This window comes from Salvelinus alpinus, chromosome 2, assembly GCF_045679555.1.
Source record: "Salvelinus alpinus chromosome 2, SLU_Salpinus.1, whole genome shotgun sequence".
Classification (NCBI taxonomy): domain Eukaryota; kingdom Metazoa; phylum Chordata; class Actinopteri; order Salmoniformes; family Salmonidae; genus Salvelinus; species Salvelinus alpinus.
In genome coordinates, this window is record NC_092087.1 from 83,602,249 (window position 1) to 83,617,210 (window position 14,962).

Sequence of the window (14,962 nt, forward strand, 5' to 3'; positions counted from 1 at the left end):
ATAATGTTCCCACTAACTGCAGCCTTCACATTCAACACTCCACATAATGTTCACACTAACTGCAGCCTTCACATTCAACACTCCACATAATGTTCCCACTAACTGCAGCCTTCACATTCAACACTCCACATAATGTTCCCACTAACTGCAGCCTTCACATTCAACACTCCACATAATGTTCACACTAACTGCAGCCTTCACATTCAACACTCCACATAATGTTCCCACTAACTGCAGCCTTCACATTCAACACTCCACATAATGTTCACACTAACTGCAGCCTTGACATTCAACACTCCACATAATGTTCCCACTAACTGCAGCCTTCACATTCAACACTCCACATAATGTTCCCACTAACTGCATCCTTCACATTCAACACTCCACCTAATGTTCCCACTAACTGCAGCCTTCACATTCAACACTCCACATAATGTTCCCACTAACTGCAGCCTTCACATTCAACACTCCACATAATGTTCCCACTAACTGCAGCCTTCACATTCAACACTCCACCTAATGTTCCCACTAACTGCATCCTTCACATTCAACACTCCACCTAATGTTCCCACTAACTGCACAAGAACTGTAAAGAGACCATACAGTGCATTCAGGAAATATTCAGACCCCTTGACTTTTTCAACATTTTGATACATAACAGCCGTATTCTGAAATGGATTAAATAGTTGTTTTCCCCTCATCAATCTACACACTATACCCCATAATGACAAAGCTTAAAAAATTGTGTTCAGACCCTTTACTCAGTACGTTGTTGAAGCACCTTTGGCAGTGATTACAGCCTCGAGACTTCTTGGGTATGACGCTACAAGCTTGGCACACCTGTATTTGAGGAGTTTCTCCTATTCTTCTCTGCAGATACTCTCAAGCTCTGTCAGGTTGGATGGAAAGCGTTGCTGCACAGCTATTTTCACGTCTCTCCCGAGATGTTCGATCGGGTTCAAGTCCGGTCTCTGGCATTCAGAGACTTGTCCCGACGCCACACCTGTGTTGTCTTGGCTTTGTGCTTAGGGTCGTTGTCTTGTTGGAAGGTGAACCTTCACCCCCAGTCTGAGGTCCTGAGCGCTCTTGAGCAGGTTTTCATCAAGGATCTCTCTGTACTTTGCTCAGTTCATCTTTGCCTCAATCCTGTCTAGTCTCCCAGTCCCTGCCGCTGAAAAACATCCCCACCGCAGGATGCTTCCACCACCATGCTTCACCATAAGGATGATGGCAGCTTTCCTCCATGTGACGCTCGGCATTCAGGCCTAAGAGTTCAATCGTGGTTTCATCAGACCAGAGAATCTCGTTTCTCATGGTCAGAGTCCTTTAGGTGCCTTTTAGCAAACTCCAACCAGGCTGTCATGTGCCTTTTACTGAGGAGTGGCTTCCGTCTGGCCACTCTACCATAAAGGCCTGATTGGTGGCGTGCTGCAGAGATGGAACTCTGGAGCCCTGTCAGAGTAATTTATTTTTGTTTTTCATTTTTTATAAATGAATATTAAATATAATATAATATATATAATTAACACATTTTTATCCTAGCATTTCTAAAAACCTGTTTTCGCTTTGTCATTATGGGTCAGATTGATGAGGAAAAATGTAATTTAATCCATTTTAGAATAAGGCTATAAGGTAACAAAATGTGGAAAAAGGGAAGGGGTCTGAATACATTCCAAATGCACTGTATATACTGTATACAGACACATAGGAACACACTGTAATTCACTGTAACTCACTGTAATTCACTGTAACTCACTGTAATTCACTGTAATTCACTGTAATTCACTGTAATAGCAGTCCTTTGTGAAAGTGACCCTGGATAAACACACACAGACAGATACACAGACACAGAGTCACCCTGGATAAATGCACAGGATTACACAGCTGACCGCTTAGATTCTGTCACCGATCCAGCCCAATTCACCCTGGGTAATCTAGCACCCCTGTCGTCCCTCACACACACTCTCAGCATCTGTGTGTGTGTGTGTGTGTGTGTGTGTGTGTGTGTGTGTGTGTGTGTGTGTGTGTGTGTGTGTGTGTGTGTGTGTGTGTGTGTGTGTGTGTGTGTGTGTGTGTGTGTGTGTGTGTTTGCCTATCTCAGCATTTCTGCCTGCTCTGGAGTCCAACTGTATGCAAGGCCAGTTTTATGTTAAGGACTCTGGCCCTATTGTTACTGTTGCACAGACACACTGATACTGTTCTCAACTGCTGGTGACAGATGAGAGGTGAGAGGTCATAGGTCATAGTGTAAAGGATATGGGCCTGACGCGGCACGTATACACCAGCTCCACACACTTATACCGTACTTACACACAGTAGATCCAAAGCAAGTTGAAGGGTAAGGGGTTAGAGGTCAGAGGTCATAGGGTTAAAGGATATGGGCTGGACACGGCTCGTATACACCAGCTCCTGGGGAACGTGGTCTGCTTGAGACAGAAGAAGATGACAGGAGCCAGCTCAGGATACGGAACTATTAGGGTGCTGATGTCACTGCTCGCATCATCATCATCAGTATTGTCACCGTTGCACTCCTCCTCTTCTTCCATCACTCGTTCTTCTAGGATCGATCCCTCCATCCGCAGCTCCATCCGCAGCTCTTCCTCCTCCTCCTCTTCCTCGAGGGAGGAGCCACGGCGGGGGAGGGGCATCTCGTCGTCCCTGACGATGGAGACGGCCACCGCCCCCGCTGCTCCGGGACCCTCCTCCTTGGTCGTCATGGCAGCAGGGCGGTCTGAGGTAGAGGGGAGAGAGGAGAGAGAGGGGGTATAGGCAGAGAAAGAAAGGGAGAGAGGAGAGAGAGGGGGTATAGGCAGAGAAAGAAAGGGAGAGAGGAGAGAGAGGGGGTATAGGCAGAGAAAGAAAGGGAGAGAGGAAGGGGAGAAAGAGTTGAAGAAGTGGTTAGAGAACAGGACCAGCATGTCCTTTATGAGTTACTAATATACAGCAGAAACTCTGATTTGACATAGAATGTGCAATATCCTTTCCATTGATTTCCAATTATGTCCCCAGATATACCTCAAGGTTCAATATTACTACTGTAGAGGGCTGACAAATTCATGATGCTGAACAGACTGTGTAGGGAGATTATGAGGGTCATACATTAGTAATCGACATAGACACAATGATTCACAGTGTGTCTTCTAACAAACACACACACACACACACACACACACACACACACACACACACACACACACACACACACACACACACACACACACACACACACACACACACACACACACACACACACACACAAACACACACACACACACACTTCAGAATATATAGATCAGGGGTACTCAACTCTTACGCTAGGAGGTCTGCTGGTTTCTGTTCTACCTGATAATGAATTGTACACTGCTGGTGTCCCTGACTAGAGGGGAACAATGGAAAAATGCAGTGGAACCGGTTTCAAAGTCCAGAGCTGAGTTTGAGGGATATAGAGCAGGATGACATGTGATTGCACATACATCACAAATCAGCTGACACATAAAGGACATGTAGTCAGTCACATGACAGCGTACTGAGGGACAGTCAGGATTGTGTGTGAAACACCATCCCAGGAGGTATGGGTTGTTGAGATGCAGCACAAATGTCCTGATAGGGACACAAAAATAATAATAATTATTATTATTATTATTGTAATTATTATTAGTATTATTGTAATTATACACTGAGTGTACAAAACATTAGGAACATGCTCTTTCCATGACACAGACTGACCAGTTGAATCCAGGTGAAAGCTATGATCCCTTATTGATGTCACTTGTTAAATCCACTTCAATCAGTGTAGACGAAGGGGAGGAGACGGGTTAAAGAAGGATTTTTAAGCCTTGAGACAATTGAGACATTGTCACGCCCTGACCTTAGAGAGCTTTTTATGTCTCTATTTTGGTTTGGTCAGGGTGTGATTTGGGTGGGCATTCTATGTTCTATTTTCTATGTTTTTGTATTTCTTTGTTTTGGCCGGATATGGTTCTCAATCAGGGACAGCTGTCTATCGTTGTCTCTGAATGGGAATCATACTTAGGCAGCCTTTTTCCCTTTTGTGTTTGAGGGAAGTTGTCTTTGTTTGTGGCCCTTAAGCTTCATGGTTGTTTATTTTGTTTCTTGCTTTGTTGGCGACATTTTAAAACGCTGCACTTTGGTCCAGTTCTTTTGACGGCCTTGACAGACGTTGATTGTGTATGTGTGACATTCAGAGGGTGAATGAGCAAGACAAAACAATGTAAGTGTCTTTGAACGGTGTATAGTAGGTGGCAGGCGCACCGGTTTGAGTCAAGAACTGCTACACTGCTGGGTTTTTCACTCTCAACAGTTTACTGTGTGTATCCAGAATGTTCCACCACCCAAAGGACATCCAGTCAACTTGACACAACTGTGGGAAGCATTGGAGTCAACATGGGCCAGCATCCCTGTGGAACTCTTTCAACACCTTGTAGAGTCCATGCCCTGACGATTTGAGACTGTTCTGAGGGCGAAAGGGGGTGCAACTCAATATTAGGAAGGTGTTCTTAATGTTTTGTACACTCAGTGTATAACATTTATAGGCTTTTCAAATCAAATCCAATGTTATTGGTCACATGCGCCCAATATAACTAACTCTATACAGGGAGTATCAGTACCAGATCAATGATGGAGCTCTATACAGGGAGTATCAGTACCAGATCAATGATGGAGCTCTATACAGGGAGTATCAGTACCAGATCAATGATGGAGCTCTATACAGGGAGTACCAGTACCAGATCAATGATGGAGCTCTATACAGGGAGTACCAGATCAATGATGGAGCTCTATACAGGGAGTACCAGTATCAGATCAATGATGGAGCTCTATACAGGGAGTACCAGTACCAGATCAATGATGGAGCTCTATACAGGGAGTATCAGTATCAGATCAATGATGGAGCTCTATACAGGGAGTATCAGTACCAGATCAATGATGGAGCTCTATACAGGGAGTACCAGTACCAGATCAATGATGGAGCTCAATACAGGGAGTACCAGTACCAGATCACTGATGGAGCTCTATACAGGGAGTACCAGATCAATGATGGAGCTCTATACAGGGAGTACCAGTACCAGATCAATGATGGAGCTCTATACAGGGAGTACCAGTACCAGATCAATGATGGAGCTCTATACAGGGAGTACCAGTACCAGATCAATGATGGAGCTCTATACAGGGAGTATCAGTACCAGATCAATGATGGAGCTCTATACAGGGAGTACCAGATCACTGATGGAGCTCTATACAGGGAGAACCAGTACCAGATCAATGATGGAGCTCTATACAGGGAGTACCAGATCAATGATGGAGCTCTATACAGGGAGTATCAGTACCAGATCAATGATGGAGCTCTATACAGGGAGTACCAGTACCAGATCACTGATGGAGCTCTATACAGGGAGTATCAGTACCAGATCAATGATGGAGCTCTATACAGGGAGTACCAGTACCAGATCAATGATGGAGCTCTATACAGGGAGTATCAGTACCAGATCAATGATGGAGCTCTATACAGGGAGTACCAGTACCAGATCAATGATGGAGCTCTATACAGGGAGTACCAGTACCAGATCAATGATGGAGCTCTATACAGGGAGTACCAGATCAATGATGGAGCTCTATACAGGGAGTATCAGTACCAAATCAATGATGGAGCTCTATACAGGGAGTACCAGTACCAGATCAATGATGGAGCTCTATACAGGGAGTACCAGTACCAGATCAATGATGGAGCTCTATACAGGGAGTACCAGATCAATGATGGAGCTCTATACAGGGAGTACCAGTACCAGATCAATGATGGAGCTCTATACAGGGAGTACCAGATCAATGACGGAGCTCTATACAGGGAGTATCAGTACCAGATCAATGATGGAGCTCTATACAGGGAGTATCAGTACCAGATCAATGATGGAGCTCTATACAGGGAGTACCAGATCAATGATGGAGCTCTATACAGGGAGTATCAGTACCAGATCAATGATGGAACTCTATACAGGGAGTACCAGATCAATGATGGAGCTCTATACAGGGAGTATCAGTACCAGATCAATGATGGAACTCTATACAGGGAGTACCAGTACCAGATCAATGATGGAGCTCTATACAGGGAGTACCAGTACCAGATCAATGATGGAGCTCTATACAGGGAGTATCAGTACCAGATCAATGATGGAGCTCTATACAGGGAGTACCAGTACCAGATCAATGATGGAGCTCTATACAGGGAGTATCAGTACCAGATCAATGATGGAGCTCTATACAGGGAGTATCAGTACCAGATCAATGATGGAGCTCTATACAGGGAGTATCAGTACCAGATCAATGATGGAGCTCTATACAGGGAGTATCAGTACCAGATCAATGATGGAGCTCTATACAGGGAGTATCAGTACCAGATCAATGATGGAGCTCTATACAGGGAGTACCAGTACCAGATCAGTGATGGAGCTCTATACAGGGAGTATCAGTACCAGATCAATGATGGAGCTCTATACAGGGAGTACCAGTACCAGATCAATGATGGAGCTCTATACAGGGAGTACCAGTACCAGATCAATGATGGAGCTCTATACAGGGAGTACCAGTACCAGATCAATGATGGAGCTCTATACAGGGAGTACCAGTACCAGATCAATGATGGAGCTCTATACAGGGAGTATCAGTACCAGATCAATGATGGAGCTCTATACAGAGAGTATCAGATCAATGATGGAGCTCTATACAGGGAGTATCAGTACCAGATCAATGATGGAGCTCTATACAGGGAGTATCAGTACCAGATCAGTGATGGAGCTCTATACAGGGAGTATCAGTACCAGATCAATGATGGAGCTCTATACAGGGAGTACCAGTACCAGATCAATGATGGAGCTCTATACAGGGAGTACCAGTACCAGATCAATGATGGCGCTCTATACAGGGAGTACCAGTACCAGATCACTGATGGAGCTCTATACAGGGAGTATCAGTACCAGATCAATGATGGAGCTCTATACAGGGAGTACCAGTACCAGATCAATGATGGAGCTCTATACAGGGAGTATCAGTACCAGATCAATGATGGAGCTCTATACAGGGAGTACCAGTACCAGATCAATGATGGAGCTCTATACAGGGAGTACCAGTACCAGATCAATGATGGAGCTCTATACAGGGAGTACCAGATCAATGATGGAGCTCTATACAGGGAGTATCAGTACCAGATCAATGATGGAGCTCTATACAGGGAGTACCAGTACCAGATCAATGATGGAGCTCTATACAGGGAGTACCAGTACCAGATCAATGATGGAGCTCTATACAGGGAGTACCAGATCAATGACGGAGCTCTATACAGGGAGTACCAGATCAATGATGGAGCTCTATACAGGGAGTACCAGTACCAGATCAATGATGGAGCTCTATACAGGGAGTACCAGATCAATGACGGAGCTCTATACAGGGAGTATCAGTACCAGATCAATGATGGAGCTCTATACAGGGAGTATCAGTACCAGATCAATGATGGAGCTCTATACAGGGAGTACCAGATCAATGATGGAGCTCTATACAGGGAGTATCAGTACCAGATCAATGATGGAACTCTATACAGGGAGTACCAGATCAATGATGGAGCTCTATACAGGGAGTATCAGTACCAGATCAATGATGGAGCTCTATACAGGGAGTACCAGTACCAGATCAATGATGGAGCTCTATACAGGGAGTACCAGTACCAGATCAATGATGGAGCTCTATACAGGGAGTATCAGTACCAGATCAATGATGGAGCTCTATACAGGGAGTATCAGTACCAGATCAATGATGGAGCTCTATACAGGGAGTACCAGTACCAGATCAATGATGGAGCTCTATACAGGGAGTACCAGTACCAGATCAATGATGGAGCTCTATACAGGGAGTATCAGTACCAGATCAATGATGGAGCTCTATACAGGGAGTATCAGTACCAGATCAATGATGGAGCTCTATACAGGGAGTACCAGTACCAGATCAATGATGGAGCTCTATACAGGGAGTACCAGTACCAGATCAATGATGGAGCTCTATACAGGGAGTACCAGTACCAGATCAGTGATGGAGCTCTATACAGGGAGTATCAGTACCAGATCAATGATGGAGCTCTATACAGGGAGTACCAGTACCAGATCAATGATGGAGCTCTATACAGGGAGTACCAGTACCAGATCAATGATGGAGCTCTATACAGGGAGTACCAGTACCAGATCAATGATGGAGCTCTATACAGGGAGTACCAGTACCAGATCAATGATGGAGCTCTATACAGGGAGTATCAGTACCAGATCAATGATGGAGCTCTATACAGGGAGTATCAGATCAATGATGGAGCTCTATACAGGGAGTATCAGTACCAGATCAATGATGGAGCTCTATACAGGGAGTATCAGTACCAGATCAGTGATGGAGCTCTATACAGGGAGTATCAGTACCAGATCAATGATGGAGCTCTATACAGGGAGTACCAGTACCAGATCAATGATGGAGCTCTATACAGGGAGTACCAGTACCAGATCAATGATGGCGCTCTATACAGGGAGTACCAGTACCAGATCACTGATGGAGCTCTATACAGGGAGTATCAGTACCAGATCAATGATGGAGCTCTATACAGGGAGTACCAGTACCAGATCAATGATGGAGCTCTATACAGGGAGTATCAGTACCAGATCAATGATGGAGCTCTATACAGGGAGTACCAGTACCAGATCAATGATGGAGCTCTATACAGGGAGTACCAGTACCAGATCAATGATGGAGCTCTATACAGGGAGTACCAGATCAATGATGGAGCTCTATACAGGGAGTATCAGTACCAGATCAATGATGGAGCTCTATACAGGGAGTACCAGTACCAGATCAATGATGGAGCTCTATACAGGGAGTACCAGTACCAGATCAATGATGGAGCTCTATACAGGGAGTACCAGATCAATGATGGAGCTCTATACAGGGAGTACCAGTACCAGATCAATGATGGAGCTCTATACAGGGAGTACCAGATCAATGACGGAGCTCTATACAGGGAGTATCAGTACCAGATCAATGATGGAGCTCTATACAGGGAGTATCAGTACCAGATCAATGATGGAGCTCTATACAGGGAGTACCAGATCAATGATGGAGCTCTATACAGGGAGTATCAGTACCAGATCAATGATGGAACTCTATACAGGGAGTACCAGATCAATGATGGAGCTCTATACAGGGAGTATCAGTACCAGATCAATGATGGAGCTCTATACAGGGAGTACCAGTACCAGATCAATGATGGAGCTCTATACAGGGAGTACCAGTACCAGATCAATGATGGAGCTCTATACAGGGAGTATCAGTACCAGATCAATGATGGAGCTCTATACAGGGAGTATCAGTACCAGATCAATGATGGAGCTCTATACAGGGAGTACCAGTACCAGATCAATGATGGAGCTCTATACAGGGAGTACCAGTACCAGATCAATGATGGAGCTCTATACAGGGAGTATCAGTACCAGATCAATGATGGAGCTCTATACAGGGAGTATCAGTACCAGATCAATGATGGAGCTCTATACAGGGAGTATCAGTACCAGATCAATGATGGAGCTCTATACAGGGAGTACCAGTACCAGATCAATGATGGAGCTCTATACAGGGAGTATCAGTACCAGATCAATGATGGAGCTCTATACAGGGAGTACCAGTACCAGATCAATGATGGAGCTCTATACAGGGAGTACCAGTACCAGATCAATGATGGAGCTCTATACAGGGAGTATCAGTACCAGATCAATGATGGAGCTCTATACAGGGAGTATCAGATCAATGATGGAGCTCTATACAGGGAGTATCAGTACCAGATCAATGATGGAGCTCTATACAGGGAGTATCAGTACCAGATCAGTGATGGAGCTCTATACAGGGAGTATCAGTACCAGATCAATGATGGAGCTCTATACAGGGAGTACCAGTACCAGATCAATGATGGAGCTCTATACAGGGAGTACCAGTACCAGATCAATGATGGCGCTCTATACAGGGAGTACCAGTACCAGATCACTGATGGAGCTCTATACAGGGAGTATCAGTAGCAGATCAATGATGGAGCTCTATACAGGGAGTACCAGTACCAGATCACTGTGCAGAGGTACCAGGTATTTGAGGTAGATATGTACATGAAGGCAGGGTAAAGTGACTAGACATCAGGATAGATAATAATAAGGTATTTGAGGTAGGTATGTACATGAAGGCAGGGTGAAGTGACTAGACATCAGGATAGATAATAATAAGGTACTTGAGGTAGATATGTACATGAAGGCAGGGTAAAGTGACTAGGCATCAGGATAGATAATAATAAGGTATTTAAGGTAGATATGTACATGAAGGCAGGGTAAAGTGACTAGGCATCAGGATAGATAATATTAAGGTATTTGAGGTAGTTATGTACATGAAGGCAGGGTAAAGTGACTAGGCGTCAGGATAGATAATAATAAGGTATTTGAGGTAGGTATGTACATGAAGGCAGGGTAAAGTGACTAGGCATCAGGATAGATAATAATAAGGTATTTGAGGTAGGTATGTACATGAAGGCAGGGTAAAGTGACTAGGCATCAGGATAGATAATAATAAGGTATTTGAGGTAGGTATGTACATGAAGGCAGGGTAAAGTGACTAGGCATCAGGATATATAATAATACGAGTAAAATAAAGTACAGAGTAGCAGCAACAAATTATGAATGTAAAAGTGTGTGTGTGTGATTGTGTGTGTGTGTAATGTATTTGCATGTGTATTTGTGTTGTGTCGGTATGTGTGTGTGTGCGTATGTAGTGTATGTGAATGTGGGAGTTTTGTGTGGGAGTGTCAACGTAGTGTGTGTGAGTGTATATGGTGTGTATTTATAGTGTAGTTAGTGTGCGTAGGGTCAATGCAAGATAGAGTCAGGGCAGATCGTTTGGCTACCATTAATGGACTATTTAGCAATCTGGCATTTTAGCAGTCTTATGGCTTGGGGGAAGAGGCTGTCTCGGAGCCAGTTGGTCCTAGAGCCGATGCTCTGTTACTGTTTGCCGGATGGTAGCGGAGTGAACAGCCTATGGCTTGGGTGACTGGAGTCTTGGCTTGGGTGACTGGAGTCTTGGCTTGGGTGACTGGAGTCTTGGCTTGGGTGACTGGAGTCTTGGCTTGGGTGACTGGAGTCTTGGCTTGGGTGACTGGAGTCTTTGGCAATTTTTCAGGCCTTCTTCTGACACCGCCTGATATAGAAGTCTTGGATGGCAGGGAGCTAGCCATACCAAGCGGTGATGCAGCCAGTCAAGATTCTTTCGATGGTGCAGCTGTTTGAGGATCTGATGGTCCATGCCATATCTTTTCAGCCTCCTGAGGGGGAAGAGACACTGCCGTGCCCATCTTCACGACTATGCGGATGTGTGTGTACCATGTTAAGTCCCTAGGGATGTGGACGCCAAGGAACTTAAAACTCTCGACCCGCTCCACAACAGCCCCATCAATGTGGATGGGGTCGTGCTCTGCCCTCTTTCTCCTATAGTCCATGATCAGCTCATTGGTCTTTCTGATGTTGAGGGAGAGGTTGTTGTCCAGGCACCACACTGCTAAGTCTCTGACCTCCTCCCTGTAGTCTAACTCGTCGCTGTCGGTGGTCAGGCCTACAGCACGGTTGTGTCGTCATGCTTGGCCACGCAGTTGTGGGTGAACAGGTGGACTACAATCAAGTTGTAGAAACATCTCAGGGATGATCAATGGAAACAGGATGCACCTGAGCTCAATTTCGAGTCTCATTGCAAAGGGTTTGAATACTTATGTAAATAAGGTATTTCTGTTTTTAATTTTTAATACATTTGCAAAAAAATATGTAAAACAGTTTTTTTGCTTTGTCATTATGGGGTATTGTTTGTAGATCGATGAAGAAAACATGTATTTAAGCCATTTTAGAATAAGGCTGTAACGTAACAAAATGTGGAAAAGGGGAAGGGGTCTGAATAGTATACACTACAGCAGAGCTCTTCAACCCTGTTCCTGGAAAGCTATCGTCCTGTATGTTCCTGCACTCTTAGAAAAAGGGTTCCAAAAGGGTTCTTCGACTGTCCCCATAAGATAACCCTTTTTGGTTCCAGATAGAACCCTTTTGAGTTCCATGTAGAACCCACTGTGGAAAGGGTCCTACATGGAATCCAAAAATGCGTTCTACCTGGAACCAAATGGGTTCTAGCTGGAACCAAAACGGGTCCTTTAAAGGGTGCTGCTATGTGGACAGCCATAGAATAACTAATCTCTATATATGATATACTACACACTAATGGTCCCCAGCCTTGGTCCTGGACAGCTAGAGTACAAAGCATGTCACTTATGCAGCCCAGCATGTCCCATGCTGACTTGGTCCTGAGCCACGTGTGACGTGGATGACACACCGCCCCCTCCCTAATGCCATGGTCCTTTATGAGTCAGCTACACTATAGAATGTATAGATCAATGGTCAGCACACCTGGTCCTGCAGAGCGACAGTCCCACCTTCACTGGTCCCCCATAGATCATCTATACTGAGTGGGAGCGGCGGTGGGAGAAAGAGTGGAGGCAGAAAAATGCGCTATGGAAAAGAGATGGAAATGGAAGGGAAATACCAAAGAGAGAAATAGTGAGAAAATAAAGGGGAAAAGTTCTCCGTCTTCCTCCTAACTTCAGCCTGAGTTATTTCAGTTCATATTTGGTCTCCCCTCTGCTGCTCTAAACCAGATGTAACAGATTGAGCCTACTGAGCAGAGAGGAGGGAGAAAGATTGGAGATTGAAGAGATATATCTAGATCCTTAGTGTACGCTTATTCCCCAAACACACACACACACACACACACACACGGGCACACACAATCAAACACACAGTTTGTCTGCATGTTGAATAATTCAAGAGGAAAGCACCAGAGATCGAGTCATCATCTGAATATTTATGATTCATTACAAACTGAACACCAACCTGAACACCGTAGGCATAAAGCCTATAAACCACCATAACCGCATGTGTGTGTGTGTGTGTGTGTGTGTGTGTGTGTGTGTGTGTGTGTGTGTGTGTGTGTGTGTGTGTGTGTGTGTGTGTGTGTGTGTGTGTGTGTGTGTGTGTGTGTGTGTGTGTGTGTGTGTGTGTGTGTGTGTGTGTGTGTGTGCGTGTATAGACTGCCAACAAAATGGTCTTCTGTCTACATTCTGTTTATTTGTTCCTGTTGTGTACATTTCACGAGGGTTTTACGGTCAACATGCACTTTGCCTTAAGGCTTGTATGGGCTTGTAGACGAACTGAATCTTCCACGTGTGGTTATTGTTTTGATGATCAGCTTAAAGACAAAGACTTGGGCTCATACTGTAAGACTACATCTGTTATGACAACCATGAAAATGCTAAACGCCATAACAATCCTAAGTGAATGAAGAGCTGTTAAGCTAGGTCTGTGGCTCGGTTAGCTTGACGGCAAAAGAATGAACCACCGTTTCTGATCTCACGTATAAGGATTCAGCCCTGTGTGACCAATCAATGAACTTTGAACCCTTGGTTCAGGGATGGAACTGAAGGATTTTGGGCCCTGGGCAGAATGCAATTTCTACTGACATTCAGATCCAAAGTTTGTGCCATGAGAGGTTTGAAAAGACAATCTTCATCTCCCCATTAGGGCCTGTCTGTCTGGCAGCTAACGCTAGCGTTAGCATAGCGTTAGCCTGGTTTGCTGTGTTTTGATGTGACAGTGAGGCTCGTTAGCGGTCTGTGGACCATGCCTGGGGTTTAATGGCCCATGAGGTTCGCTGGTTAGACTGAGGTGTTTATCTACACGCAGGCAGGCGCACGCACACACACACATCAATAAACATTTAAGGACGGTCGCTAACAGACTGATAAAATGGTTTAGTAGGACCCAACGGAGCAGACTGCACACACACACACACTCTCTCTCCATCTCTCCATCCATCTGTCTCTCTGACGAGTTACCATTTCTCCTCATCCTTTGCTCGTTGGTTCTCTTTCTCACACACACACACACACACACACCACACACACCACACACCACACACACACACACACACACACACACACAGCAATATGATGTGCTTTCAATGTCTTCTCCTCTGTCCATCCGTGTACTCTGCATATGTGCCCTTCATTTCAAACAGCCAAAGTTAACTCCCCATATCACGCCGCAGCCCCTTGCAAAGCACTCCTAAAACTCTTACAACATTCATATAACGTTCATTTAAGGTTTAAACAACATTTTATGGGCCATAGAAGTCAGATCGGTCAATCCCAATGCAATCTGGCAGAGCCAAGTCAAATTTCTCTCCATTAAGCTGAAGATAAAATGTGAAGCTGAAAACTGCTGCAGCTCATTACAATCTGGAATGACAATATGCATCATCAACATTCAGCTATCAAATAGTACATAATGAGTTATTATAATGAGAGAGCTTATATGGAAGACTGCACACTGTTCATCTCTCTCTCTCTCTCTCTCTCTCTCTCTCTCTCTCTCTCTCTCTCTCTCTCTCTCTCTCTCTCTCTCTCTCTCTCTCTCTCTCTCTCTCTCTCCCCTCTCTCTTCTCTCTCGCTCACCTTCTCTCTCTCTCTCTCTCTCTCTTCTTCTCTCTGTCTCTCTCTCTCGCTCTCTTCTCTCTCTCCTTCTCTCTCGCTCTCTTCTCTCTCTCCTTCTCTCTTTCTCTCTCTCCTCTCTATCTCCTTCTCTCTCTCTCTCTCTCTCTCTCCTCTTTCCTTCTCTCTGTCTCTCTCTCTCTCTCTCTCACTGTCTCTTTTTCTTTCTAACCCTCTCTCTGTATTTCTCTCACTACAGTATTCTATCAGGTGTGAAGAACTGTAAAATCCCAGTGCTTTAGGGGTGAAACATTATGAAATATGCAACACAACAATATGTAGTAGGCAACATTGTGGAATGAACAAGAC

The 14,962-nt window shown here is 44.8% G+C and overlaps 1 protein-coding gene across 1 annotated transcript in view; it reads right to left on the reverse strand.

Annotated features, from left to right (window-relative positions):
• Nucleotides 1-1,753: 1,753 nt before the first annotated feature.
• Nucleotides 1,754-14,962, reverse strand: part of LOC139567966 (uncharacterized) — an 86,698-nt gene continuing 73,489 nt past the window's right edge. The window contains exon 2 of the mRNA XM_071389611.1: nt 1,754-2,731. Coding sequence (XP_071245712.1) covers nt 2,361-2,717 — 357 coding nt within the window. The 5' untranslated portion in view covers nt 2,718-2,731 and the 3' untranslated portion in view covers nt 1,754-2,360. The remainder of the gene's footprint in view (nt 2,732-14,962) is intronic.